The sequence below is a fragment of the Herpailurus yagouaroundi genome, unplaced genomic scaffold (assembly GCF_014898765.1).
Source record: "Herpailurus yagouaroundi ecotype Mexico unplaced genomic scaffold, PumYag 530, whole genome shotgun sequence".
NCBI classification, from domain to species: Eukaryota; Metazoa; Chordata; class Mammalia; order Carnivora; family Felidae; genus Herpailurus; species Herpailurus yagouaroundi.
The window spans coordinates 4,171,511-4,196,912 of record NW_024412747.1 but is presented as its reverse complement, the minus strand read 5'-3'; the positions used below and the strand labels follow the sequence as shown (position 1 = coordinate 4,196,912).

Here is a 25,402-nt window from a genome sequence, read left to right as displayed (position 1 = left end):
TGGCAGCCGCTGCGAGGTTTATCCCCGAAGGGAAAAGGCTATGCAAACACTTACTGTTTGTATTTTTGCTTCCGGTGGCTTAAGGCTTATCACTCATCCTTTTTTATTTCTTCTTCCGCAGAATATGGTGCACCTGAAGACGGGGAACTCAAAACACGACAGCCGTTTTTGCTCAAAAACCAGCTACTAAGTAAGAACCTCACACTCAAAGACCGCGTATTTGTATTCGCGTCCTTAGGCACGGAAACAGATAGTGATGAGCTAATAGTGATTGTTTCTCTTAAGTAAGTACTAAGTGAGTACTTCAGTTTTTAGAGAAATGATGAATTCTCAAGCCTATCTAACTGCTTATATTGGGGGGAGCCTGGGTGGCTCGGTTGAGTGTCCGAATCTGGCTCAGGTCATGATCTCGCGGTTCGTGGGTTTGAGCCCCGCGTCAGGCTCTGTGCTGACAGCTCGGAGCCTGCTGTGGATTCTGTCTCCTCCTCTCTCTGTCCCTTTCCCACTCATGCCTGGTCTGTCTCTCTCTCTCTCTCTCTCTCTCTCTCTCTCTCAAAAATAAACATTTTAAAAGAATTTTAATTCTTATATTGGACATTTTGGCAATTCTCATGCTTTCGATTCACCTAATGGTGTTATAAATGGGCAGTATGTGAGAAGTGAATGGACTTGTGATTTGTAAATTTGTGACTTTTCTTACACTGGAACACACAGCCAAATTCTCAGGAAAGGACTACTAAGGGGAGAAGGGATGGCATTAGAACATTGGTCCAGCTATTTTTGTTGTTGTTAGTAATTCTGTGAAGTGTTAACAGAAGGGATTTTCAACATCGGTAAGACCCTTTATTAGGATTTGAGCCAAGCTGTACTGAACAGCCATTATCATTTGTCAGCTGCTGTTAACGTGTGTGTAATTTAAATCCTTATTACAGTAGGTCTCAGTCACTCTCTTTCCTTTTTTCCTTCAAGCACTGAAGATAAAATATCCTAATCAGGTTGATCAGAAAGTCACAGAAAAACAACTGCCAGGTAAGAAAAACAGGCTTTTCCACTCGTTGCACTTATGAATTGCTGGCCTAGGAGTTGGCTGGAAGCAAAGTGTCTGAACTTCTAGAGTTGATACGTTTTCACTAATCTTTTATGATCTAAAATACAACTAATCGTGCCAGCATCATTGTCCTCCCCCGCCCGCGCCGGGCCCGCCCGGAAGCCCGAGTCTCCTGTAACCGTATCAGCTTATCTAGGAAAGTCCTGTTAAACCAGAAGCCCCTGCGTACATTTACATCTTCAGCCAAAGTCATTAGTGCTGGACTGGCTTGGCCTTTCCTGCATCCACCTCGGTTTAGTTCTCAAACTGTTGCTCTGGTCCAGAGAGACTGTTTCACTGGGCTTGAGGTCTGTCTCACCATCCCTTTGTAAAACAGGAAATGTGTCCTAGTGACCCGAACTGTGAATTATTTGGACATCTGTGACTTCTCATACGCTCGACTCCTTACCGATCGGGAGTCCCCGTGTGGAAAGTTCTCAGACGTGGTCTTTTAATGGAAACACTGAAATGCTTTTTTTTTGGAAAAGCTACTTCGGAACTCTGTCTAAACATTAGTGTTGCTGGGACTGAATTCATTTTATTCCGAAAATACTTCTGTGTCAACAAACTAGATTGCTCTAAGTGACCTTAAACTTAGAAAAAATTACAGCCCATCTTTTGAGTATACTGTGAATTCTCAAGAATTCTCAAGATTAAACTTGATTCAGAGTTAAATAGTAATATCAACAGGTTAAATTTAGAACAGTGAGGATTTGCCCAAGAAATGGAATGTAGATCACCATAAATGACTCTAGTAAAAGACTTTTCTTTGTTTGCCTGTCAGTGCAGTCAATTCACATTTATTTTTAAATTAATTTTTTATCAAATCCCACAAGCTCACAGTATCGCTTATGGAAGGGTTTGTACTCACAGGGGTACCTTTCTGACTGGTAACTGTCATTTCATACCAGTATTACTCCATTTTCCTTAGCAGTCTAATTTCTGTTCCTGTGATCTGTAATTCTGCTGTTAGATCACCATGAATTCAAACTAGTGGCTCCCCTTTGGTTATTCTGTTTTCAGACTTAAGTACTGTCGGTAAAAACACTCACGGGGACAGACCAGTGAGAGACCCAGAGCTTTTTGTTAATGTAGTAGGCTTTGGATCGTGTTTGTTTTTCCCTTTACTTTCCAGATCCATAAAATCAACTCCTGGGGAGGTTATTACTGAGGAATATTTGCTCAAGAATGTTGTCAGCCCTGAGTTCAGCTTTCTGTTCAAGGGCTTCTTTGGGGAAGGGCACCAAGCTCCATCCGTCAAGGACCGTGGCTGGGTGTGCGTGTGACTGTGGCTCTAGGCCGATGGCGACAGTGTGGCCTCAACCTCTCCTCTTCCACCCTCTATACCTGTGTCCCAGTTCTTCTGAGATGCGGTGCCCCCTGGAACACCCACCATGTTCATGCACTGATTTGTATTCATCTTCAGATGGACCCAGCAGAGAGCAGAATCATCCATAGAAATTATATGTAATAATTACTGCTTCAAGCAGTATAAAATCTGAGTCCTGTGTTCTCGAAACCTGGCAGCAAGCCAGCAGATTACAACAGTTCTTGCTATTGATTTTTACGCCACATGCTGCCAGTGTTCAACCACCAACATAACTGTTCTTCAAAACGTGATAAATAAGGAAATGTAAAGGACTGCAACATCGTCTTTTGCCCATACGGTATGACCGAGCATTCTACCTTGTGGCACTTGTGATGATAGAATTAAAAACAGATGTTCACCGGTGGAGAAATAAGTGGTTGAGTAAGTTTGGGCCACGCGTTGCCGTATCACAGGTCTTTAAAGAGAATGAAGTAGGTCTAGAGCCGCACTGTCCAGGATGGCTGCCACGAGCCACCATTTAAATGCCTTAAATTGAAATCATAAAATTCAGTTCCTGAGTCGTACTCCCCGCACTTCAGGTGCTCACTAGCCACGCAGCGGCTGTGCTGGGCTGTGCAGGTCTAGAGGAACTGGCGTGAAGAGAGAAAAGATGGACCACTGCAGGTGAAACCTGTCCATCCTTCTAGAAATGGAGGAAGGCCTGGAAGTGTATACCTGTTAAACTTAAAAAAAAATTTTTTTAATGTTCTATTTTATTTTTTGAGAGTGCACGAGCAGAGGAGCAGCCGAGGGAGACACAGAATCCGAAGTGGGCTCCAGGCTCGGAGCTGTCAGCACAGAGCCCGACGTGGGGCTTGAACTCACTATGAGATCATGCCCTGAGCTGAGGTCGGACGCTTGACTGACTGAGCCACCCAGGCGCCCTACCCGTTAAAATTCTAACAGTGGTCATGGGGAGGCACAGGGACAGTTAACCATTAAAAATGGTATCGTTATTTAGAGCATTACATGCAACTTGCTGTTTTTCTAAAGACACAGTGCGAGTAGGCAGATTTCTTCTCAGGACTGTTTTGTGACCAAACTTTCTGTTTCTGATGTGAGTTAGGAATGTGTCTTCCCTGTTGCTGTGGAGGAGTTAACCTATCGCTGATCACCCTCCAAACAAGGAAAGCCGGTCCACCTAAGGCTTTTGAAAGGACAAGATTATCTACACAGGTTCACACGTAAAAGAACAAGTTATGTTCATTAAAATTACAGGTGTCAATTAAGTGTTTATATTCAACACATAAATAAGGCCAGTTTTTATTCTAAAATAAAGATAACATTTATTATGACAAGTTGCATAAAAACACACACAGCTTTTACAAAAATCATTTTTGATAGAAAAATATTTGAATACATGTGATATTTGTAGGAACACCACACTATTGCTGTACCTCCAGCTAAAGCTTCAGAGAAACTATTTCTCATCACCAAAATATCCAGTATTTACCACAACCCATCTTTGGAAAGAAGTTCATAGCATTTTCTGAACAAACCAAAGCATTTGCTCACTGAGTAAATCCCCCTCGCATGTCAAGCGCATTTACATGTCATAATCCCCACAGACTGGGCGCGTGCGAAGGGAGTCTATAGACCACTTGGGCCTCCCTCACTCCCCAGGGAGGAAACCAAGGCAGAGGGACAGACAGACGTCCTCGGGGCGCCCCGCCCCAGCGTTCTCTCAGCCATCCAGAAGTGAGTGATCACAGAGGTTTAGGAAGGTCAGGGTTTTACTCACATTTACTCCTCTGTGCAGAGAATAGGATTTCCGGTTTCTTCAGAGTAAGGAGGAAATATTAAACACCACTGAGATGGTAATGAAAAGCCATTGTCAAGGGCACTTAGGTCAAACATTGGCTCCGTTTGCCACAGCTTCCCGAATGTCCAGTAGGTGGTGTGGACAGGGCTCTCGCCGCCCCGGGGCAGGTGAGCCTGTCCCTAATGATGGAACACTGAGTCACTGCGACTGTGGGCTTGTCACGTGAGCTCGTTTTACACGGAACTGTTATTCAAGGGAACTGAGGGTGTGTCTTTTGACAGATTCCATGACCATTCAGAAGGTGAAGGGACTGCTGTCACGTCTTCTCAAAGTTCCTGTGTCAGAACTTGTGCTGTCCTACGAAAGTCCCAAAGTAAGTTGCCCAGCGACACACAGAGTCAAGCTTAGGTCCCCGCCCCCCCGTAAGACACGTCATTCAGCTGGGGCTCTTTGTGATTCGGCTGGATTCTCGGTGAAAAACAGACATCTTTGATGTATTGACCCTTTGTTCTGTTTTTAGATGCCTGGCAGAGAGATTGAGCTAGAAAATGACCAGCAGTCATTACAGTTCTATTCTGTGGAAAACGGAGACTACCTGTTAGTGCGATGGTAACAGCCAACTAGTCAAGTTCAGAGACTCCACTGTTTTATCATGACTGGGGTTCACTGGAAAGGAATGATTCTCTGGAACAATTCTGTCAGAAGAAGAGGTTTTACAACTTGCCCTAAGTAGAGAAAAAGTGGTATTTTTCATTGGGAAGAGACCATTTCTAGGCACATACATAACAGTAGGTGCAAAGCCTTGGTCACTGCTAATGACTGATTTTATTTCGTATTTATAGTTCATGGCTACTTTAAATATTAAATAGAACCTAGCTAGTCTAATGAGATCTGAACACAGTTAAGGTCCAGCGTAAGACCAGTTTTAATGGAGTTCCACTGTTACTACTAGTTTAAAAGGTTACCAAAAGGACTTGGAAGGTCATTTTGGAAACTGTCCCTTGAACTCAGGGCGGCACCTCTTCTGTGTGTAACGCATATGCTATGATCTCTCTTCTCTGCTGCACTATTTTTAGAGTACTTGCAAAAATGAATCCCATGGTCTTTCCTGCAGCTGCACCTACACTGGGCATACTTTCTTCTACAGATGACGACCAGCTCTGATGGGAAGTCACGTGTAGTAGGGAACCATCGGGCAATGACAGGAAGAAAGCAAAACTCATTTGAAGTGTCAACTGTTTAAGCAGTATCCTTCCCTATGTCGCTAAAACCCTGAGAGGTATTTGACTTATATCCCCATTTTAGTTTTTTTTTTTTTCTGATAGTACCAGACTGCGACCTTCAGGATTTGTGTTAAATGGCAAAAGAAAACTTGAATTAGCCCACTTAATAAGTGAACTTTAAAACCAAAGTCCTGAACCGAGTGGATTGGTTCCTTTTCAAGTTCAAGTTGCTCACTTCAGACATTTCCAGAAACCCCAAGCTTTGGTATCAGTGACCACACGGCATTCTGTGAGTTCTTTTTGGCCCTTAATTATCCTCATTATGCTTCATGGAACTATTCTGTAATCCAGCTTGAAATTCACATTCTCTGTCATTACTCAAGATTTCTGAACTAGGCCAAATTTTAAGCAAAAGTGATAGTAATTAATTATAAACTAGAAATGATACATCAGCTCTTAGAAACGTTTTTGTTTTATAAAACAATTTGGTATTTCTCAAATGTTCTTCCAATACAGAAATAAAATTTTTCTTATGCTACAGTAGCAGTCGGTTTTTAAAAAGGAAATTTTGTGCACACATTTAGAAATGTCACATTGGTTACAGGTAAAAAGTGCCAACCTAGAACAATCCTGAAAGACACATGGACTCGACAGCCAAACTGTAGGCTCCCCTCAGACTCTCGCTTGCACACACCCTCAGCCTCACACACCGCGAGTTACGATCCTCCTCTGGCCGCTTCGCACTGACAGGGGTCTCCACACGCTTCCTTCAGCCTCCACAGCTGGGTCAGTTCCTGCGGGGAGTACTGGGGTGACGACAACATTCCCGTCTCGCACGTCTTCTCACACAGCCACAGGCCGTCCTGGAGAAAAACAAAGGTGAACTTGGAAGCCGTGGAACGGATTTGAAGATCAGACCACGAAAGCTGGCAGAGGCCTTCAAAGACACCTGTGTGCGAACCACCGAAACCACCGCAGGTGGGGGCGGGAGGGGGGCGGCAGCGGGGGGATTTCTGTGACCAGAAAGCCTGGGAAGCGCAAACGGAAAGTTTCCCAGCCGCTGCGAGAAGAGGTAACAGCAGCTGTTCCCATGGAAGCTTACGGTATTCTGGGGATGGCAGCGGGCGCTTTATGAATAAATACTAGCGAATACTCCTCAAACCTGTGAGGTAGGAATCCTTTCCCTTTTATGATTGAGAGACTGAGTGTGCGGTACTTTGCCCAAGGTCAGTCACGGCGAGGGTAGTAAAGGTGAGTGGATGCTGTCAAGGTGAACAGGAAGGACTGACTCTTAACCACCAGCGCCTTCCCCGTGATACAACAGAGCCTGAGAAACCCCTGCCGTCTCAGAACATAAAGATGCTAGAAAGAATCAAGTCTTTTCACAGCATGTTTGAACTGGTGGCAGAGGAAAGGAGTTAGAGTCCACGTGTGCCCCGAAGGCCCTGCTGGGTTTTAAAAGGCCACGGGGCCTGGGGACTCACACAGCCAGGACCCCCTAGAGGGAGGGAAGGAGAAAGTGTGTGTGTGTGTAATTTAGAAAACAAAACCTGGGTCTCAGCCTTGACCCTGAGCGTCTAGAACCCCGCCTGCACCTGGGTGGGTGTGCAGCATGAGTCACATTCGTTTGTAATGCAGTCAAGTAGACGGTAAGGCCCTCTGTGGAAGGAGTTTTAAACACAGACCTCCATTTCCGAGGAACATGAGGTCACGCACACTGGTCTCTCAGCACATCAAGAAACAAGCTCCATAAGCAACATCAAACTACAGACTCAGGCCCACAGAGACCACGGACACTACAATTAGCAGATACAGAAAATTAGCTTCAGTGTTAAGTCAGATTGGGCTTCACTATGACACAGACTGTCAAAGCTGACCCAGCAGGTGGGGGTTTATTCCCGTTCACCCCTGCAGCGAGGGTGCCCTGCTCTGGGGCCGGGGCGCCACGCAGAGGTCGTGTCCGGCAGACCCTGCACGTGCCTCTCTGCCCACCTTCTGTGGCCAAAGTGGAAGCTACAAGAATCCAAAATTCAACAGAACTCTTGGAGGCAAACCCCAGCCAGCTTTATACCTGCTGTCTTCTCAGGGCTATTTCTGTTCTGGTCTCTGCAAATTCATTTCTTTTCCTGGCTCACTGATCAGTTTATTTTATAAGACACCTTACAGTGTTCTAGTTCTATCAGTCAGAGGGGTTGAAGGGTCCTTGAACCACCACTGCTGGAAACTTAAGCCAGCTGATTCCTTGAGGGTTTTTTGGTTGTTGTTAGTAATCTCTGTGCCCAACACGGGGCTTGAACTCATGACCTTCAGATCAAGAGTCGCATGCTCTACCGACTGAGCCAGCCAGGCGCCTGATTCCTTAAGTTTTAAAGCGGCAAAGAATTTCTGACCAAACGTATAAAACCCAGTTCTTCTCTGAGTAGGAAAACTTACAAAATATTTACTTTTGGTTTAAACTCAGAAAAATACTATATGCGAACCTATGTGGATTACTGTGCATCCAATCAAGAGTGCAGCTCTGTGAATCATCTTCAATTCACTGTTTGTGCCCGTCTGACACAGGACCTTCACCTCCCAAGTGCCCAGGGGCCAGTCCCCCATCAGGCTTGCTTACCTGGTACCGTGCGGGCCCTATGGCGGCCATCCAGATGCCCATGCTCACGTCTTCACCCTGTACGTGCCCCGTGAAGTTTAAAGAAAAAAGTTTAAATGCTGTATCATCTTTAAATGGGATGCCACACTTTCTCGTAATCCTCTTTCTACTTGTTTTCTCGTTATTCTACCAGCAAATGCCAAGATCGTATTAACACCTGTACACAGAGTAAAAGCCAGCGGCCATGAACTGCACATCGCAAGGAGAAGACTAGAGACAATATAGCAAGTGGCCGGTCCGCCCTTCTCATGGGCCTTAAACCTCCAGCACGACCGTGTGAAGGACACTGTGGATCCGAGAGCCGGGAGGCTTGTTCATTGCCACCGTCACCGGAATCAACAGAAGGCAAACACTTGTTGTATCGTCTTCCTTCTTATGAATGTCAAGCCCTCCATTCCTCCAGGGACTATACTTAGAAAATATAGTCTGAAAACAAGCAGGCTCAAGAAAAGGTTTAGGAATAGAATTTAGAGCCAGGATCTGAAGGCGAGGGCTGCATCCCTGACCTCTGAGGGTGAATCCTACCCAGAAAGACTAACATGCTTTCCCTGGGGAACGCCGGCTCTGTGTCAGCGATGGAATCCTGGGCTGGGTGAAGCTTGTACACTCTTGGGTCAGAAATCCCGAGTCACCTGATAGGTCTTCAGTCTGCCCGCGTTGCTGGCCAGCCACTGGACGATGTCCCTGGAGATCACGTACCCCGAGCCGCAGGCGAAGGCCGGGTAGGCGGGGCTGGGGTATTCCAGCTCCTGCCACTTGCCGGTTCGGTCAACTGCCCAGTTCAGTCTGAAACTGAGATTCAAAACAAGTTGGTCTCTTCGTATTGGTTTGACCCCTGTCCTACCACTAGGAGGCCGCACCCCTTTCTTATCACTACAGAGGGCTAAGCTGTAAAGGTGAGGAAAGAATGAGAAGTGTTTTTTTAGTCTAAGAAAAGCAATTCTCTAGCTGGCAGGTGTGGCGTATAAAAGAATGGTCTATCGGATTCTCTCAAGGTTACATTTGTGGGGTTTCTGAAAGTGCCAGACCATCTTGTGTACATACGCTAAAAACCCCTCATTAATCCATACTGTATTCTAAAGAAGCAGCAGTTTCAAGAAATGTGTCACAAATTTATTCTAACCACTTCTTTCTGGGCCATGAGGATAAAAGCCCTACCGTTTCTCCTCCTTCATTACATGAGCCTGAGGTTTCTCATTTTGAAGAATTTCCCTCTACTTGGTGAACAACATACAGTAACCCAGGAGCCTAGGAGGGGGGTTTCCCAGCTCACATGTTTTGCTTGTGAAAGACAGCTTATGTATTTCATTATAAATTCATCCCATTGGATCAGGTACCTGAAGGCCAAGTGGCTAACAAGCTTTAACTTACTTTCCCCACCAAAAATTAGGCCCGTCCAGATTCTTGTGGGCAATTCTATTAAACACAGCTTCTAAGTCTATGTAACAGTCGTCGTCTGTTTTTAGCAACAAATCAAAGCTGGTTGTTTCCACAGTCCTGTTGGCAAAAGGGAACACGGAAGTCAGTGCGTCCGTACAAGGAGACACAGCGACGCCAAGGCGATGACACCGCTAATATTTTAATGAAAAGCTGTCCCTGAGCTGCCTGTACACTTTTTCAGCTTCTTGTTCCTTCGATGTTGAGAACATTTGCTCAGAAAGTTGCTGCCAACCGCAGTCCCTGCTGGATGTTCACTAAGTGGCATAACACAGAGAAGTACCAGGCTGACTTCAGGTGCAAAAGAGGGGCGCTGGGTGGCTCTGTGAGGCGTGCGACTCGATTTCAGCTCGGGTCATGATCTCATGGTTTGTGAATTCGAGCCCCATGTCGGGCTCTGTGCTGACGGTGCAGAGCCTGCTTGGGATTCTGTGTCTCCCTCTCTCTCTCCCCCTTCCCTGCTCGCACACACACACTCTCTCACAAATAAACAGACATAAAAAAATATAAAAGGAACAAAAGAACAAGAACACAATTAAAAAAAAAAAAGATGCCTTAAGTGAACACATGCTCAAGCAACACTTTACTGGCCTTGCTCCGGCCAGGCCACCAAATCCATTCAGCATTCGAACCTCGTAACGTGTGTTTGCGACAGGGGCCCAGGATAAGGTGACAGGTGTCATACTAGGCCCCACACACAGAATGCTGTTGTACAAGATGCTCTGTTCTGTGCCACTATGCTGCACTCACATTTTATGGTTTTTAAAAGATAGAGTTATGACACCGAAATATATTTCCCCTTGGAAACGATTTCCAGCTATTAAACTATTATAAATGACCTTTAGGAGGCCCAGGAGGGTGACTTCATTTACCTAGACACAGGAGGGCAAGTAGAAAACTGACTTCATCTCACCCTGCCAACTCCCATGCATCTTTGATTAAAACAAAACAAAATACCCAGAGTTTTGCTAGGGAACCAAATGACAGAAATCTGAAGAAAGGAAATCTGGAGAAAGTTTCATTAAGCCCAGCAATGGTGAATCTAACAACAATAGGTCCACACCAAATTGCTTAACCCTGTGCTTCTAAGGTTTATTTCTCATTAGCAGCACGGGCACACATGCTATTTATTTGCTAATTAGGAGGAACTTTTTTGATAAAGGACACTGCGGTCGCTGACCAAGCAACTGAACAGAGAAGGAAGAGAGCGCACAGGTGAGCAGCTGGGAGCGGGTCCCCCAGCACAACCCCGGGAGCCCATCAGTGGTGGTGCAGGTGGAGACAATGGCCCAAGACAGTGGCAGTAATGACCGAGGGGAGAGGCCGAGACCTCAGAGACCTGTTTGGAGCACTGGAGACAAAGCTGAAACTGGCGGCGGTATCTCAACTCAACTTCCACAACCGTCAATCAGCTCCCTGTAGAAAGCCCTAGAACTCCACAATCCGGATTTCCCATTTCCTGGACCTCTACTCCTTCTCTTTGCTTCTTATATTGTTGCCTTGGCCCCCCTACCACAGGAACCCCTACTATCGGCCTCGAGCTAAATAAAGAAGGTTCTCTTTCTCACTCTAGTTATCCAAACAAAACCCTGATATTCCAGATACGCCCCAATTTCCAACCCTTATTTATATCTGCCCTCTGCCCACAAGGTGACCCCCAAATTATATCAACTTGCCCTAGCTAGGAAACATCATCTTCCATAAACAAATCAGGCCGTCTCCCCCTCAGGACCAGGGGACTGTGTCCACAGAGTGCTTGACCACCTCCCACTCTGCCCAGGACAACAGAGGGGACAGGAACAGACTCTGGGGCTCAGCAGGAAACAAGCTCACTGACAAAGTTGTAAAGACAAAGATGTGAAAACACTATGGGTTTAGACAGAGACAGGTGTTAGATCTGCACTTAGGGTGGACAGTGTTCAAGGGCTCAATGACACGTTAGGGGACCCTGGAGTAACTAGTAATATTAACTCTCTTTCGGTCTCTCTCTCTATATATATATATAAAATAGTTGTTATTGCCATTATTATTATTAAGGTAGGAATTACAACCAAGGTCTACGAAATATGGAAAGGTTGGGGAAGTTATGGCAGACTCCAAGTGTGTTTGGATTTCATCTTACATAAAAGTTTTGGAATTAGGGCAAGTAGTTTTCTTTTTATTTATATATTTTTAAATGTTCGTTTATTTTTGAGAGAGAGAGAATGTGTGAGCGTGGGAGGGACCAAGGATCTGAAGCAGGCTCTGTGCTGGCAGCAGACAGCCCGATGCGGGGCTTGAACTCATAAACCGCGAGATCATGACCTGAGTGGAAGCTGGATCCTTAATCAACTGAGCCACCCAGGCGCCCCAGGGCAAGTGGTTTTTAAGTGCATGGAGAAGAGGATGGAAATATAATGTGGATGTTCAGCTGAACAGAATTCAGATCATTAACCTGGATTTGAGGAAACTATACTCGGGCTGTTTAGGTCGGTGGGTATGAACACAACTGAAAACGGGCCATTTTCAAACTCACAGATTTTCATCTGGCGTTGGCTCGAGACCACCAAGACAGTGACTCAGAGGACCGATTTTGACTCCAAGAGCAGATGACTCAAAATGAAACCAACTTTTGCCCTGTTTTTGATAAAGATCATTCATGTCATGGATCTGCTTATGTAAATAAGAAAACAGCAGAATTTTAAAAGTTCTCGCAAAGAACCAGGATACAACAGATCACATCCCAGGTGTTCAGGGACCTTAGGGTTGTTTAAAAAAAAAATTCAGGGGTGCCTGGTGGCTCAGTCGGTTAAGCATCCGACTCTTGACTTTGGCTCAGATCATGATCTCGCAGTTCGTGAGTCTGGGCCCCGTGTTGGGCTCTGCACTGACAGTGAGGAGCTGGCTTGGGATTCTCTTTCTCTTCCTCTCTCTCTGCCCCTCCCCAGCCCGCTCGCTCTCAAAATAAATAAATAAATTCAGGGGGAGCCTGGGTGGCTTAGTCAGTTAAGCATCTGACTTCAGCTCAGGACATGTTCTCATGTTTTGTGAGTTTGAGTCCCACATCAGATCAGTTGACTCCCACAATGTGTGCAGAGCCTGATTCAGATTCTCTCTCTCTCTCTCTCTCTCTCTCTCTGCTCCTACCCCACTTATGCACATGCGCTCTCTCTCAAAAATAAACAAACTTAAAAATTCAGTGGTCTAATGTTGATAAATTGTTTCTACACCCAAAGAACAATAAAACAAATTCTACCTGCCTGACGTTTTTTACAACTTACCATCTATAGAAGTTCAGTAATTTTGCAGGAACGTTTCGGTAAGTGTCAACAACGTCCACAAAAACAATATCGTCATAGACGCTGCTTTCCTCCCTCAGTAAGGCATCTTCCCTGTGGAGATTACTCATATGGTCAAGGAGTCTTCGAGGGCGAGAATGAAGGTTTTGTAAGAGAGCATCACCTTCTACAAAGAAAAAGCCGAGAGTTGGAGAAAAACACCACTGTAAACTTCAGCCCCAGAACATGGAACATTATGTGCACTTGCACTCCTTCCCCGAGACACCTAACGGAGAGTAGCTGATAGGAACTCTCCTCGCGTCCCGGGATGAGCGCACGCGCTCTCCGTGGAGAGCAATGCAGCCTGTTGGGCGGAAGACGCGCACACCGGGAAAGGCCACTCAGACCCAGCCCTAGAGGCAGTATTTCATGTGCTCCCAAGGATGTTCCCCCAGCACTGTTGGTAACAGAAAATATGGCCCATCCGCATCACAGAGTACAGCAGTTAAAGAAATTACCCTGGTGCTCAGTCGGTTAAGCGTCCTCGATTTCAACTCAGGTTATGATCTCATGGTTGTGAGATCGAGCCCTGCATCAGGCTCTGTGCTGACCAGAGTGGACCCTTGGGATTCTGTCTCTCTCTGCCCTTGCCCCCATCTCCCCCTTGTACTCTCTCTCAAAATAAGAAAATAAACATTAAAAAAAAAAAAAAAGGCAGTTAGAACAGACTGGATGGATGCTGGTCTTCAGGAGTCACTGGGGTTAAAAAAAAAAAAAAATTACCCTGATCTTGCATGTTGAGATGAATGCCACTGAAAAATGGCGCTGAGGAAAAGGTGTATTTATTGCTAATCGATATATACAATCTGGTGCCATAGAATCAATTTTAAAACACTCTCATCAGGGGTGACTGGGCGGCTCAGTCAGTGAAGCGTAGGACTTTGGCTCAGGTCATGATCTCCCAGCTCGTGGGTTTGAGCCCCGCATGGGGCTCTGTGCCGACAGGACAGCTCAGAGCCTAGAGCCAACTTCAGATTCTTTGTCTCCCTCTCTCTCTGCCCCTCCCTCGCTTGTGCTCTGTTTCTCTCTCTCCCTCTCTCTCAAAAATAAACATTAACAAATTTTTTTTAAAAAGCAAATATGACAAAAATAAACATTTGTTAATTCTGAGTAATAAGTACATGGATTTTTTTTTTTATTTAATGTTTATTTTTGCTAGAGAGAGACAGAATGCAAGTGGGGGAGGGGCAGAGAGACAGGAAGATAGAATCCGAGGCAGGCTCTAGGCTCCCAGCTGTCGGCACAGAACCCAACGTGGGGTTCGAACCCATTAACTGAGATCATGACCTGAAGCCGGATACTTAAACGACTGAGCGACCCAGGCACCCCAGTACGTGGACGTTTCTTATAGCACTCTCTATTTTTGGTGTATTTGGTGTATTTTGGTGTATTTATCTCATGATAAAAAATGTGCTTAGAAGACATTTGTTTACTATCGCCCAAGTTCATGAATCACTTGTCACATCTGGGCAGGGACTGTCCTCCGTTTCTGTCAATTTCAGGCAGCAATTTTTTTTTTTTTTTTAACCAGGGCAGGATTTTTTCAAATGTCTTGATCAAATCAGAGAAAATTTCGTGACAAACAAAGTGAGTGGCTGAGGGGTGAGGACGAGAAACAGCACAGTAGTCTGGCAGTCCACCTTCTGTGCCCACATGGGGGTCTAGAGGTCAGAACCTGATTTCTGCCTCTGCCACTCCGACTGCTGGTCAAGCTCCATGTTTCTGGGCCTGTAGTCTCGTCGGCAGGAGGAGGAGGTGGGCTACGTCAGTGACTGTCGGACCGCTCGCTGAAATACAGATCCCCAGGCCTAAGCCTGAAGATTCAGCAGGTCTGGGGTGGGGCCCAAGACTCTATCTTTAACACGTGTCTTCCTCAAACTGACGCAGGCAGACCACACACACTTCTGCCCTTTGAGAGACACAGGCCGAAATGACCCTGTGTCCCCTCCAGCTCTTACATTGTACTGTAATAGCTTTTAACTTTAAGACAAACATACACAATTTAACACTGGAAGGAAAGTGAAGTGTCAGAAAACTGAAGGAACAGGAGAATGGCTGTAATGATGCAAGAGCAGAAATTGAATATAGGCCTTTCGGATGGACAAATCACATGTTTTGTTTTATATTGCATGTATCTGAAAAATAACATAAAGTAACATCTGTGTGTGCTCTAAGCCTGATGATCTATTTAAAAGAACCACAGAGTTTACAGTCTCTCAGCCTTTGGAAGCATCACATCTATCTAGGGAGTTTGTTAAGATATAGATATCTGGGGGCACCTGGGTGGCTCAGTCTGGTTGAGTGTCCGACTTTGGCTCAGGTCATGATCTCGCGGTCTGCAGCCCATGGGTTCGAGCCCCGCGTCGGGCTCTAGGCTGACAGCTCAGAGCCTGGAGCCTGTTTCGGATTCTGTGTCTTCCTCTCTCTCTGCCCCTCCCCCACTCATGCTCTGTCTCTCTCTTTCTCAAAATAATAAGTAAACATTAGGGGGAGAAAAAAAAAAGACACAGACATCTGAGCTCCAATCCTAAAGATTTCAACTCCGTGGCTTGAGGTAGGGCCCAGACAGTGATGCTAACACCCAACAAAATTTAAGAATCTGTGTGCCACGTGACTATTCTGAATAGCACTTAGATCCTGATTTTTAAAAATTAATTTATACTCAGATTTTCAGATATACCAAGTACAGGAGAAGACAATCTATTCATTTTCATTTCTTTAGCCTAAAACTTGAGTTATTTCACTCTTTTTGAAAAAAATTTTCCCTCACTCAAACCTTATTCCTTTAGCCTCTGTGACAAAAAAAAAAATTATGACAAACTTTTGTCGAGAGTACAGTGGCTGCTCCTTGTAGAACAGTTTAGTGACAGAAGTCTCAGGGGCCCCTTAAACGGGTTTTTAAAGGCTCCTGGTAGTACGTACTTGAATGAACTGGTAGAAGAAAGGAAGGTGCTAGATATTCAAGTCAGATGGTGTGCCAGCCCTTTAGGAAACAGCCTGAGTTCCTTATCTGAACTTTCCCTGGGGCTGGACTAGCTTCCTGGTGAGCAGACACCTCCCTGGGCAGACTGGTCTCCTAGTTTTATGTAAAATCTCTGGACTGGAATTAAGAAAGGATCTCTAAATTTTAAATTGCCATTTTTTAAATATGAAATTCATTGTCAAACAACACCCAGTGCTCATCCCAGCAGGTGCCCTCCTCAATGCCCATCACCCACCTCCCATCCCCCATCAACCCTGTTTGTTCTCAGTTTTTAAGAGTCTTATGGTTTGGCGCCCTCCCTCTCTCTCTCTCTCTTTTTTTTTTCCTCCTTCCCCTCCCCCATGGTCTTCTGTTAAGTTTCTCAGGATCCACAGAAGAGTGAAAACATATGGTATCTATCTTTCTCTGCCTGACTTATCTCACTTAGTGTAACACTCTCCAGTTCCACCCACGTTGCTACAAAAGGCCAGATTTCATTCTTTCTCGTTGCCACGTAGTATTCCATTCTGTATATAAACCACAACTTCTTTATCCATTCGTCAGTTGATGGACATTTAGGCTCTTTCCATAATTTGGCAATTGTTGAAAGTGCTGCTGTAAACATTGGGGTACAAGTGCCCCTATACATCAGCACTCCTGTATCCCTTGGGTAAATTCTTAGCAGTGCTATTCAGAGTGGCTGAAATGAACAAATCAGGAGACTATAGATGTTGGAGAGAATGGGGAGAAACAGGAACCCTCTTGCACTGTTGGTGGGAATGCAAACCAGTGCAGCCACTCTGGAAAACAGTGTGGAGGTTCCTCAAAAAATTAAAAATTGATCTACCTTAAATCGCTGTTTTTTTAATGGCAAGTTTATGGGCCAAACCTATGTACCTGTCCCAGCCTATCCTTTGGGGTGATGTAAGAATACAACTACTTCTATGAGGAAACACTATAAATAAAGATGCGTTTGGCGGAAAAATAAAAGCCACAGCCCATTTGCATCCTCAAACAGCATGCAGAGGCCTCAGACTGGGGGTCTGTCCCATCCTGAACACCGTGCTACTGAGGGGTCCCCCGCAGACTCTCCCCTCGGAATTTGGCCCCTGCTTTCCCCAGTCACTGAGAGCCTTCAGGGAAGCCAGGTCCTAATTCTTTTATAGGAACCCACGGTGTGCAGAGCTCTGGGACATCAAGGCAGAAACCGGACCAGGCACCTTTGTTCCATAAGTGATCTTCAGCACAGTGGCCAATAGCAACTGCCTCAACAATGCTTTTTCTTTCTTAAAGATCACAGACATAGGAGTCTCTGGAGTTCATAGATGGATATGAAATAAGCATCATTCAAGACAAACACAGCCACTAACTCCATCATAACAAGTTCCCTTTAGAGTTTTAAGTGAATGCTTCTGACCCCAAGTCTTAAAGGAGTTCTTCTAACAAACCCATCCTTGAAATGAGATCTATTAGGTGAAGGATTTGAGAAACATGTACTCTGAAAGACAGCGTATGTTTAAAGACTCACGTTATGAGGAGAAAGTGTACCGTGAAGCAGGAGGGGAAGCTGAGTCCAACAGACCCCTTCCGAAAGAGGGCACCATGCCTGGGTCAGGGGAACAGAGCTTCTTCCCTTCTGACGGAGAAGCAGCACTGAGCCCACGACAGCTCTCCGGCCAGGGTCTAGCAGTTCTGCAGAAGTCCCCACCTGGCTGGAGGATTAACCAAAGACAGCCACAGGGGGCCAAGAAAGTCCAAGGCCACTAATTTTTCAAGATCACCTTTATGGTGAAAGACTGAATGTTTTCCCTCTAAGAGCAGGGACAAGACAAGGGTGTCTGTTCTGCCACTTCTACTCAGCACTGTTCTAGACACTCTAGCCACGAGACTTAGACAAGAAAAATCAACAAAAGGCATCCAGCTTGAAAAACAAAAAAAGTAAAACTATCTCTTTGCAGAAGACATGATCTTGTATATGGAAAATCCTAAGGCACACACAAAACTAGTAACTTAATAAATGAATTCAGCAGAACTGCAACACATGAGAGGGACATATGAAAATCAACTGTATTTCTACATGTTACCAATGAACAATCTAGAAATGAAATGTAAAAAACAATTCCACTTATTATAGCATCAAAAAGAATATTTAAGAATAAATTTAACCAAAATAAATGCCAGCCTTGTGTTCTGAAAGCCACAAAACCACTAAAAGGACTCTAGTAAGACCTAAACAAATGGAAAGATACCATGTTCATGGATCGGAGACTGAATGTCAGGGTGGAACGCTCCCCGAAACAATCTACGTTCACTGCGACCCCTTTCAAAATCCCAGCTGGCTTGTGTGCAGAAACTGACAAGCCGATCCTAAAGTTCATATGGAAAGGCAGCGACCCAGAAGAGCCAAAACAATCTCGAAAGAGAACAAAGTTGGAGGATTCACACTTCTGACATCACATCTTACCAGGCAGTCAAGACAGCACGGTACCGGTATAAGGACAGACACATGGATCAATAGATTAGAACTGAGATCCCAGATATAAATCCTTACATTTAAGGTCAGAAAGGACGGAGAGCAGGTGATGGTTGGTAGGGGCCAGGGGAGGGGAGGACGACAGTGTCTGCTAACGGGCACAGGGTTGCTTTGTGGAGTGACGGAAACGGTCTGCAGTTAGTGGAGACACCTTCAGGACTCTCGTGCACTGGAAACCACTTTAAAAGTGTAAAGTGAATGTGAATTATAGATCAATAAAGCTTTTTTTTTTTTATGACAAAAAAAATCAGCTTTTATGTCAAAATATGGAGTAAGATTAGGTACATAAGAATCAGGGCCCTCTTCAGCTTTCAAGCAGCCCACTTACCCTGAATAGTGTAAATAAAACCACCTGCAACTCCCTCCACACCTTCCATGAATCCATGAGGCAAGGCGCCCTCCCCAGCCTGGAAGAAACAAGAACACAAGTGCTCAGCGTTTCAATGCTAAAAATACATTTCTCCTACTTTAAAACTGATCTGGCAAAATCGATAATTGACGCCACAGCAGCTAAATCCACCTATGAAGCCGATGCGCTAGACTTACACGATCGGGACGACCTCAGTATTCTCCTTGTTTTGTCATCCAGTCGCAATACTACATCAGGGGCACAGAGCAGTCCACACAGTGTTCAGACTCCAACTTACACAGGACCACATACTCTTGAACATGCTACAGTAAGAGTATAAAAACCAATCTTCTTTTACATCCCAACCCTACTGCTGGAAAAAAAATTATTACCACCTCTGATTTCTTGGAGAGGAAAACTGATGCATTCAAACGCACCCAGGCCCACTTTTAACCTCGGCTCCACCATGCAGAGAAAAGCCCCTCTCAACAGACCGTTCAGACGCAGCCCTACCGATTTCTGATGTGGTGGAAAGTGCCAACCGCCAGCGACGGTCCTTTCTGCCTCTGAGGACTAGAGGACTTTTTGTTATTTTTTTTAAAGTTTTTAAATTTTATTTTAATGTTTATTTATTTTTGAGAGTGAGAGAGAGACATAACATGAGAGGAGGAAGGGCAGACAGAGAGGGGGAGACACAGAATCTGAAGCAGGCTCCAGCCTCTGAGCTGTCGGCACAGAGCCCGGTGTGGGGCTCGATCTCATGATCCATGAGATCATGACCTGAGCCGAAGTCGATGCTTAACCGACTGAGCCACCCAGGTGCCCCTGGAGGACCCTTATTAATCAAAGTTTACCTCTCCCCACCTCACAAGTCCCCCCATGCCCCTGCCCAGGGTGCGGGGTTTCTCGCGTGCTGCACGCTTGCATGGCACAGCCCCCGCCCGGCAGTCGCCATGTTCCCACCTGGGCCAGTTCACAGCACTGCTTCTATAGGCACGGCGGCCGCCTGGCTGGTCCTCTTGCCAACGGACCTTTCAGCAGCTGTGCGCTACAGGGCAGTGTTTTAGGGCCGCAGACAGACACTGTCCTGAGCTGACTGCGGGAACTTGCCATTTAATTTACGATACGGTCTGTAGTTCCATGTGGAGGAAACCACTGAAGGTGAATGCTACAGTTTCCAGCTTTGTAGTTCTATGAAAGCTCTCTATTATATACTGTAACACAGAGTAGACTCTCTATTTTTTCACCGCGTACCCTACATTGTTTTAGTACTTTTTATGAACTTCTATCTAAAAGGTCACAGCTTGGCTTTTATTCTGGCTTTTAAAAGTTTCTGACATTGTCACTTGCTGGCAAGGGAGCAAGACTCATGGAAGCTTCGAGCTTTCTGCATCTACGATGAAAACCTTAATTTTGTACGTGGGGTTTCCTAGAACACGCTACTAAGTTACTGGACTTTTTTTAAGGTTAGCTCAGTGTTTAGGCTTTCTCTAGCTCTCTACAGCTATATGTACCCCCACCATGGATCGTTTGAGTCTTTACATTTGAACCTAGTCCTCAACTCAGAAGTCATCTGTTTCCTTTTGTGTAACCAACTTAATACTACAGAATTCCAACACATTTTGGATATTTTTAAGTTTCATAAATAGAAAAGGAGGCAACATGACATATATATAAACATAGTATATATATATATAAACATACTACATATATATATATATATATATATATATATATATATATATATAATGTTTATTTACTATTATTATTTTTTGAGAGAGAGTGAGCACGAGCGGGGAAGTGGCAGAGAGAGAGGGAGACACGGAATCCGAAGCAGCCTCTGTGAGCACAGAGCCTGATGCAGGGTTCAACTCACAAACTGAGGGATCATGACCTGAGCCTAAGTCAGATGCTTAACCAACTGAGCCACCCAGGTGCCCCAAGCAGGCAACATATTAAAGGCACTTGCCTTGGAAATAAGGTAAGAAAAGAATAAAGCTATAAATTCCATAAAACATGTATCTTAAACAAAGGACTTTTTGTAATAAAGAACGAGATCCTAAACATGACCCACAAGGCTAAATCTGTAATTATATTTGAATTTGTGGATCTGTCCATCTATTGTCTTTCTTCCTCACTGGAGTAGAAGTCTCATGGTGGGCCAGGAGTGGTTTTCTAAACGGGTGACAACATACCACATAATATTCATTTCATATTCAGGAATTAATTCACGTAAATAAGATTAACATTAATGAGAATATACTAAGCTTCTGAAATGAAATGCCCAGTACTTTCCTAATCCTTGTACCACAGCATCAAGGAGAATGAAAGACTGTGTTTCTGACACCACCACAAACACCACTTGTTTACTGAAAGCTTATCATTTTAGGTCTGCCTATACCTGATCATCCCATATTTACTTTGAGAAATTCACCTGTCACTGATTTAAATTTGAAGCAAATCTGAATAAAAGAAAAACACAAAGCAGAGATTCCAGCACTATAAATGAAAGCGAACGCTCCCTCTTATTTTCAATCTGTGCTTTATTTATTTATTTATTTATTTATTTATTTATTTATTTATTTATTTTTGAGACAGAGAGAGACAGAGCATGAACAGGGAGGGGCAGAGAGAGAGGGAGACACAGAATCTGAAACAGGCTCCAGACTCTGAGCTGTCAGCACAGAGCCCGACGCGGGGCTTGAACTCATGGACCGTGAGATCATGACCTGAGCTGAAGTCGGACGCTTAACTGACCAAGCCACCCAGGCGCCCCCGATCTGTGCTGTTTTAACTACCTACTGTGGGCTGACAGTGAATGTTCTGAATACTACTGAGCAAGTGTCCTTCAAGAACGCTAGCTTAAAAATTATTGAGAAATAATATATCACACGTTTTAAAAAGGACCCTATCCTGGGTGCCTGGGTGGCTCAATCGGTTAAGCGTCGGACTCGATCTCGGCTCAGGTTGTGATCTCACGGTTTGTGGGATGGAGCCCTGTGCTGGGCTCTGCGCCGACAGTACGGAGCCTGCTTGGAATGCTCTCTCCCTTCCTCTCTGCCCCTGCCCCACTCATGCTCTGCCCCCTCCCTCTCAAAATAAATAAACTTAAGACAAAATAGAAAGGCACCTATCCTAAGGCAGAACTGTGTATTTACTTGGTTGGGGTCACACGATCGTAGAACATTGGAGCTGCTCAATTTCACTACGGTGACTTGGCACTTTCTGCCGTATGTGCTTTAAAATACACACGATTCGCTGTTCCATACTCCGGGGTTGATGTAAAAGTAAATTTAGAAACACTTCATGTATTAGAAAATGCTGAAGTATGCCGAACAACCTCAGGAAAGAAGGAGGGCTTACCGTCATGACTCTGAGAACTCCCCCGCCATCATTTACTGTCACTTTGTGCAGATTTCTTGACACGAGGCCCTGGAGGTCTTGGCTCTCCCACACGATTGTACCTTCAAAGCTCTTTTTGTGGAAAGATGAAGTAGAGTCAATTTCTTTATTGTTGTCATTGAGGTTTTAAGTATGTTTTTCAAGAAAAATTAGTTTTTTTCCTAAGACCTATTGGTTAAATGTTTATCCCAGCTACTCCGACACTACTGTGGACATTTTTTGGTGTATACTCTCGAGTCATTTTTTTTTCATGCACATCTGAAAAAAACAAGTACAAAGAGTGTGGAGACAATTTTGCACACTGCTGTTTGCATTTCCCACTACACTGAAGCATCTCCTGAAGCTACCGCAGCTCTTACGACCATCCTTTTTCGTATGCATCTAACATGCCATTTCATGCATGCATCCCGAGTCAAACACCTCCCTGCTGGCAGACATCTGGGCTCTATCAAATATCTAATATGGGTGCCTGGGGGGCTCGGTCGGTTAAGCTTCCGACTTGGGCTCAGGTCATGATCTCACGGTCCATGGGTTCAAGCCCTGCGTCGGGCTCTGAGCTCATAGCTCAGAGCCCGGCGCCTGCTTTGGATTCTGTGTCTCCCTCTCTCCCTGCCTCTCCCCCACTCACACTGTCTCTCTCAAAAATAAACATTAAAAACAAAAAATTTAAAAAAAAAGCTAATAAATCACGTTTTGCTGTAAATGTTTATTTTTCCCTAATAGTTTGTTTTGTTTTAAGGTAAATTTTCTGGGGTGAAATTACAGGGACAAGAAATAGAGATATTTTGTATGGATTTTGGACACAATGCCTAGCTGTTTTTTCAAAAGGAAATTATACTAATTGATAGCATCTTTCCCAATTTACAAAAATACCAACTGCACTGTATTCTTCCAAGTATGGGATATTGGTAAAAGCAAAGAAGTTTAAATCAATTTAGTAGATTAAAAAAAACGATTCCTCATTTAATTGTGTTTCTTTTGATTTCTAGTGATGTTTATAAATTATATAGTCTCTTCTGGGAATTCCTGACTCATACTTCTTTGCCATTTAGCTGCTGAGTTTTCGATTCTTCTTATTAATCTGTATTATCTTGTAATCAATAATCCTGTGTATATATTACATGCTAAAACAGTTCTTCAGAATTGTTTGCCACTTAACACTACGGGTTGTTGTTTCTTCTTTTTAAATTAAAAGGTCCATAAGTTTTATCTTGTCAAAATTGACAAGCTTTTCCTTTGTGATTATTACTATTAACTTTTGGGCTTAGAAAGTTACACTCCCCTGCCCCAAGGTTTGATACACATTTACATTCCAGTGTCTTCTAATTTCTCAGTGGGGGCTCAGCTGCTCCCTTCTACTGCTCAGGCTACCTCCACGGTCAGCCCCCCAGAGAGGCTTGCTCCAGAGATCCGACGGAAGGCAGCCAGCTGCCACCTTTTCTCTACTGCATCAGCCTTCTTTTCCTAATACCACTTACCACTCTGCTCTCCCTCGTTTACGTTCCTATTGTCAAACTAACTGCTCCCACTAGAATGCAAGCACCATGAGAGCAGGGATCTTGTCCGTTTACCATTTTTTTTTTTTTTAAAGCATTACAGCTTTTCTGTGGGAACAGATAAAAACACTGACAGAGTCCGGATTCCCCGCACAGTGTGTCACCTTATACTCAGCTAATGGATCCTTCTTCTGCACTGTTGGTGAGACTCCTGATATACGTTGAGCAGCTCCAGGGTTCCTGAGAGCAGGCCCACACTCATACTGCGGGTCGTCACTGCCTGACCGTGACGAAAGAGAAAGCGGTGCCGACCTCACAGGGCTGTGCGCAGGGTCGGTGACAGCACGCACAGCATAGTGTCTTTGCTCAGCACAACAGAACTCTATGACCCCTGGGAGGAACGCAGGCAGTGACATGCCCCTTTAAAGATCTCACTGTCTTATCTTGGAAACAGGTGCAGATAATTTCTATGTTCTCCCTGGGTGGCCTTAACTCTCTATTCAACTTGACATTGCACCTCAACTCTGTAAAAACAAACAGCAATCCCACAGAAGAAAAACACATGACCGGGGAGAAATACACCAAATATGTTGGGAAACAGATGGATAACATCATATTCTGTTAGCTTTTCTATATTCTGTCAAGTTTTCAACAGTGAATATGTATTCTTTTCATGTGTTTTCGTACTTTTATGATCAGGGAAAAAAATTTTAAACTAAACAAATGTATACGACGAAATAAATTTGGGGTCAATCTTCTTTCAGGCATGAGCCGTTCCTTAAGTTTTTGAATGTCTACTATGTAGCACGCTGCGGGCTATTCGAAGATTTGAAGAAACGCAATTTCGCTCGTATCTTCAGATCATCGCCATGTGCCACGACAGGTTCAGTAAAAAGGAGAGCCATCCTGCTCGAGGAGTTCGGACAAAATTTCAAATGACTGTGCCAACGGAGCTAAGTCTTGAAGGCATGTGAGTCACAAAAGTGAGAGGCAGACGAAATAACACATCAAAAGGCAGACTTGAAAGAGCACCGCACGTTCAGAACAGTGGTAAGTCCTTCAGTATTGCCGAAGCGCACGGCTGAGGGAAGGAGAGGTAAAAGGCAGCCTAAGGTCGCCTGTGGCTGCTGTAATGGAGAGTCTGTCCCTCATCTCGAAGGCGGTGGGAGGCGCGTAAGTTTGCCAGCCCAAGAGTGACACGTCACAGCTGCGATTTAGAAAGGTCACTCGGGCAGCAGCACGGCCCCAGAGCGGCTGGCAGGGAGAGGGAAACTATCACAGGAGTCCAGGCGAGAACAAGTGAGACTGCCTTCCGAGAAACTGAAGGAGACAGAAATCTACGGAAAAACACTCGAGCTCATAGACTGGAAGCATTAAGGTGGTTAAAATGTCCGTACTACTCAAAGCAGCCTGCAGATTCAATGCAATCTCTACCAAAATTTCAACGGCTTTTTCACAGAAATACAATAAATAATACTATAATTTGTAGGAAACCAACCAAAAAGACCCCAAACAGCCAACACAATCTTAAGAACGGAGCTGGGGCACCTGGGTGGCTCAGTTGGTTAGGCGTCTGATTCTTGATTTTGGCTCAGGTCGTGATCTCGCGGTTTTTGGGATCAAGCCCCACATCAGGCTCTGTGCTGAGTGCAGGGCCTGCTTGGGATTCTCTCTCTCTGCCCCTCCCCTGCCCCCCTGCCCTCTCTCTCTCTCTCCCTCTTAAATAAACATACATTAAAAAAAAAAAAAAAAAACACAGAGCTGGAAGCATCATGCTTCCTGGTTTCAAACTATATTATAAAGCTATTGTAA

General features: G+C 44.7%; 2 protein-coding genes across 10 annotated transcripts in view; one reads left to right on the top strand and one right to left on the bottom strand.

Annotated features, from left to right (window-relative positions):
• Positions 1-6,598, top strand: part of TBCE (tubulin folding cofactor E) — a 92,726-nt gene extending 86,128 nt beyond the window's left edge. For 4 of the 6 annotated variants that reach the window (XM_040464879.1, XM_040464880.1, XM_040464883.1 and 1 more), the window contains 3 exons: positions 122-190; positions 970-1,029; positions 4,500-6,598. In XM_040464879.1, coding sequence (XP_040320813.1) covers positions 122-190; positions 970-1,029; positions 4,500-4,711 — 341 coding nt within the window. In that variant the 3' untranslated portion in view covers positions 4,712-6,598. Of the gene's footprint in view, positions 1-121; positions 191-969; positions 1,030-2,513; positions 3,221-4,499 lie in introns of those variants that run through there. The other 2 variants (XM_040464878.1, XM_040464881.1) reach the window with 2 other exon arrangements.
• The window catches only part of B3GALNT2 (beta-1,3-N-acetylgalactosaminyltransferase 2), a 63,664-nt gene that overhangs the window by 1,493 nt on the left and 36,769 nt on the right, over positions 1-25,402 (bottom strand). For 2 of the 4 annotated variants that reach the window (XM_040464887.1, XM_040464888.1), the window contains 7 exons: positions 22,056-22,166; positions 18,672-18,750; positions 12,792-12,975; positions 9,466-9,591; positions 8,727-8,886; positions 8,056-8,112; positions 3,689-6,304 (listed from right to left, as the gene is read on the bottom strand). In XM_040464887.1, coding sequence (XP_040320821.1) covers positions 6,158-6,304; positions 8,056-8,112; positions 8,727-8,886; positions 9,466-9,591; positions 12,792-12,975; positions 18,672-18,750; positions 22,056-22,166 — 864 coding nt within the window. In that variant the 3' untranslated portion in view covers positions 3,689-6,157. Of the gene's footprint in view, positions 1-3,662; positions 6,305-8,055; positions 8,113-8,726; positions 8,887-9,465; positions 9,592-12,791; positions 12,976-18,671; positions 18,751-22,055; positions 22,167-25,402 lie in introns of those variants that run through there. The other 2 variants (XM_040464885.1, XM_040464886.1) reach the window with 2 other exon arrangements.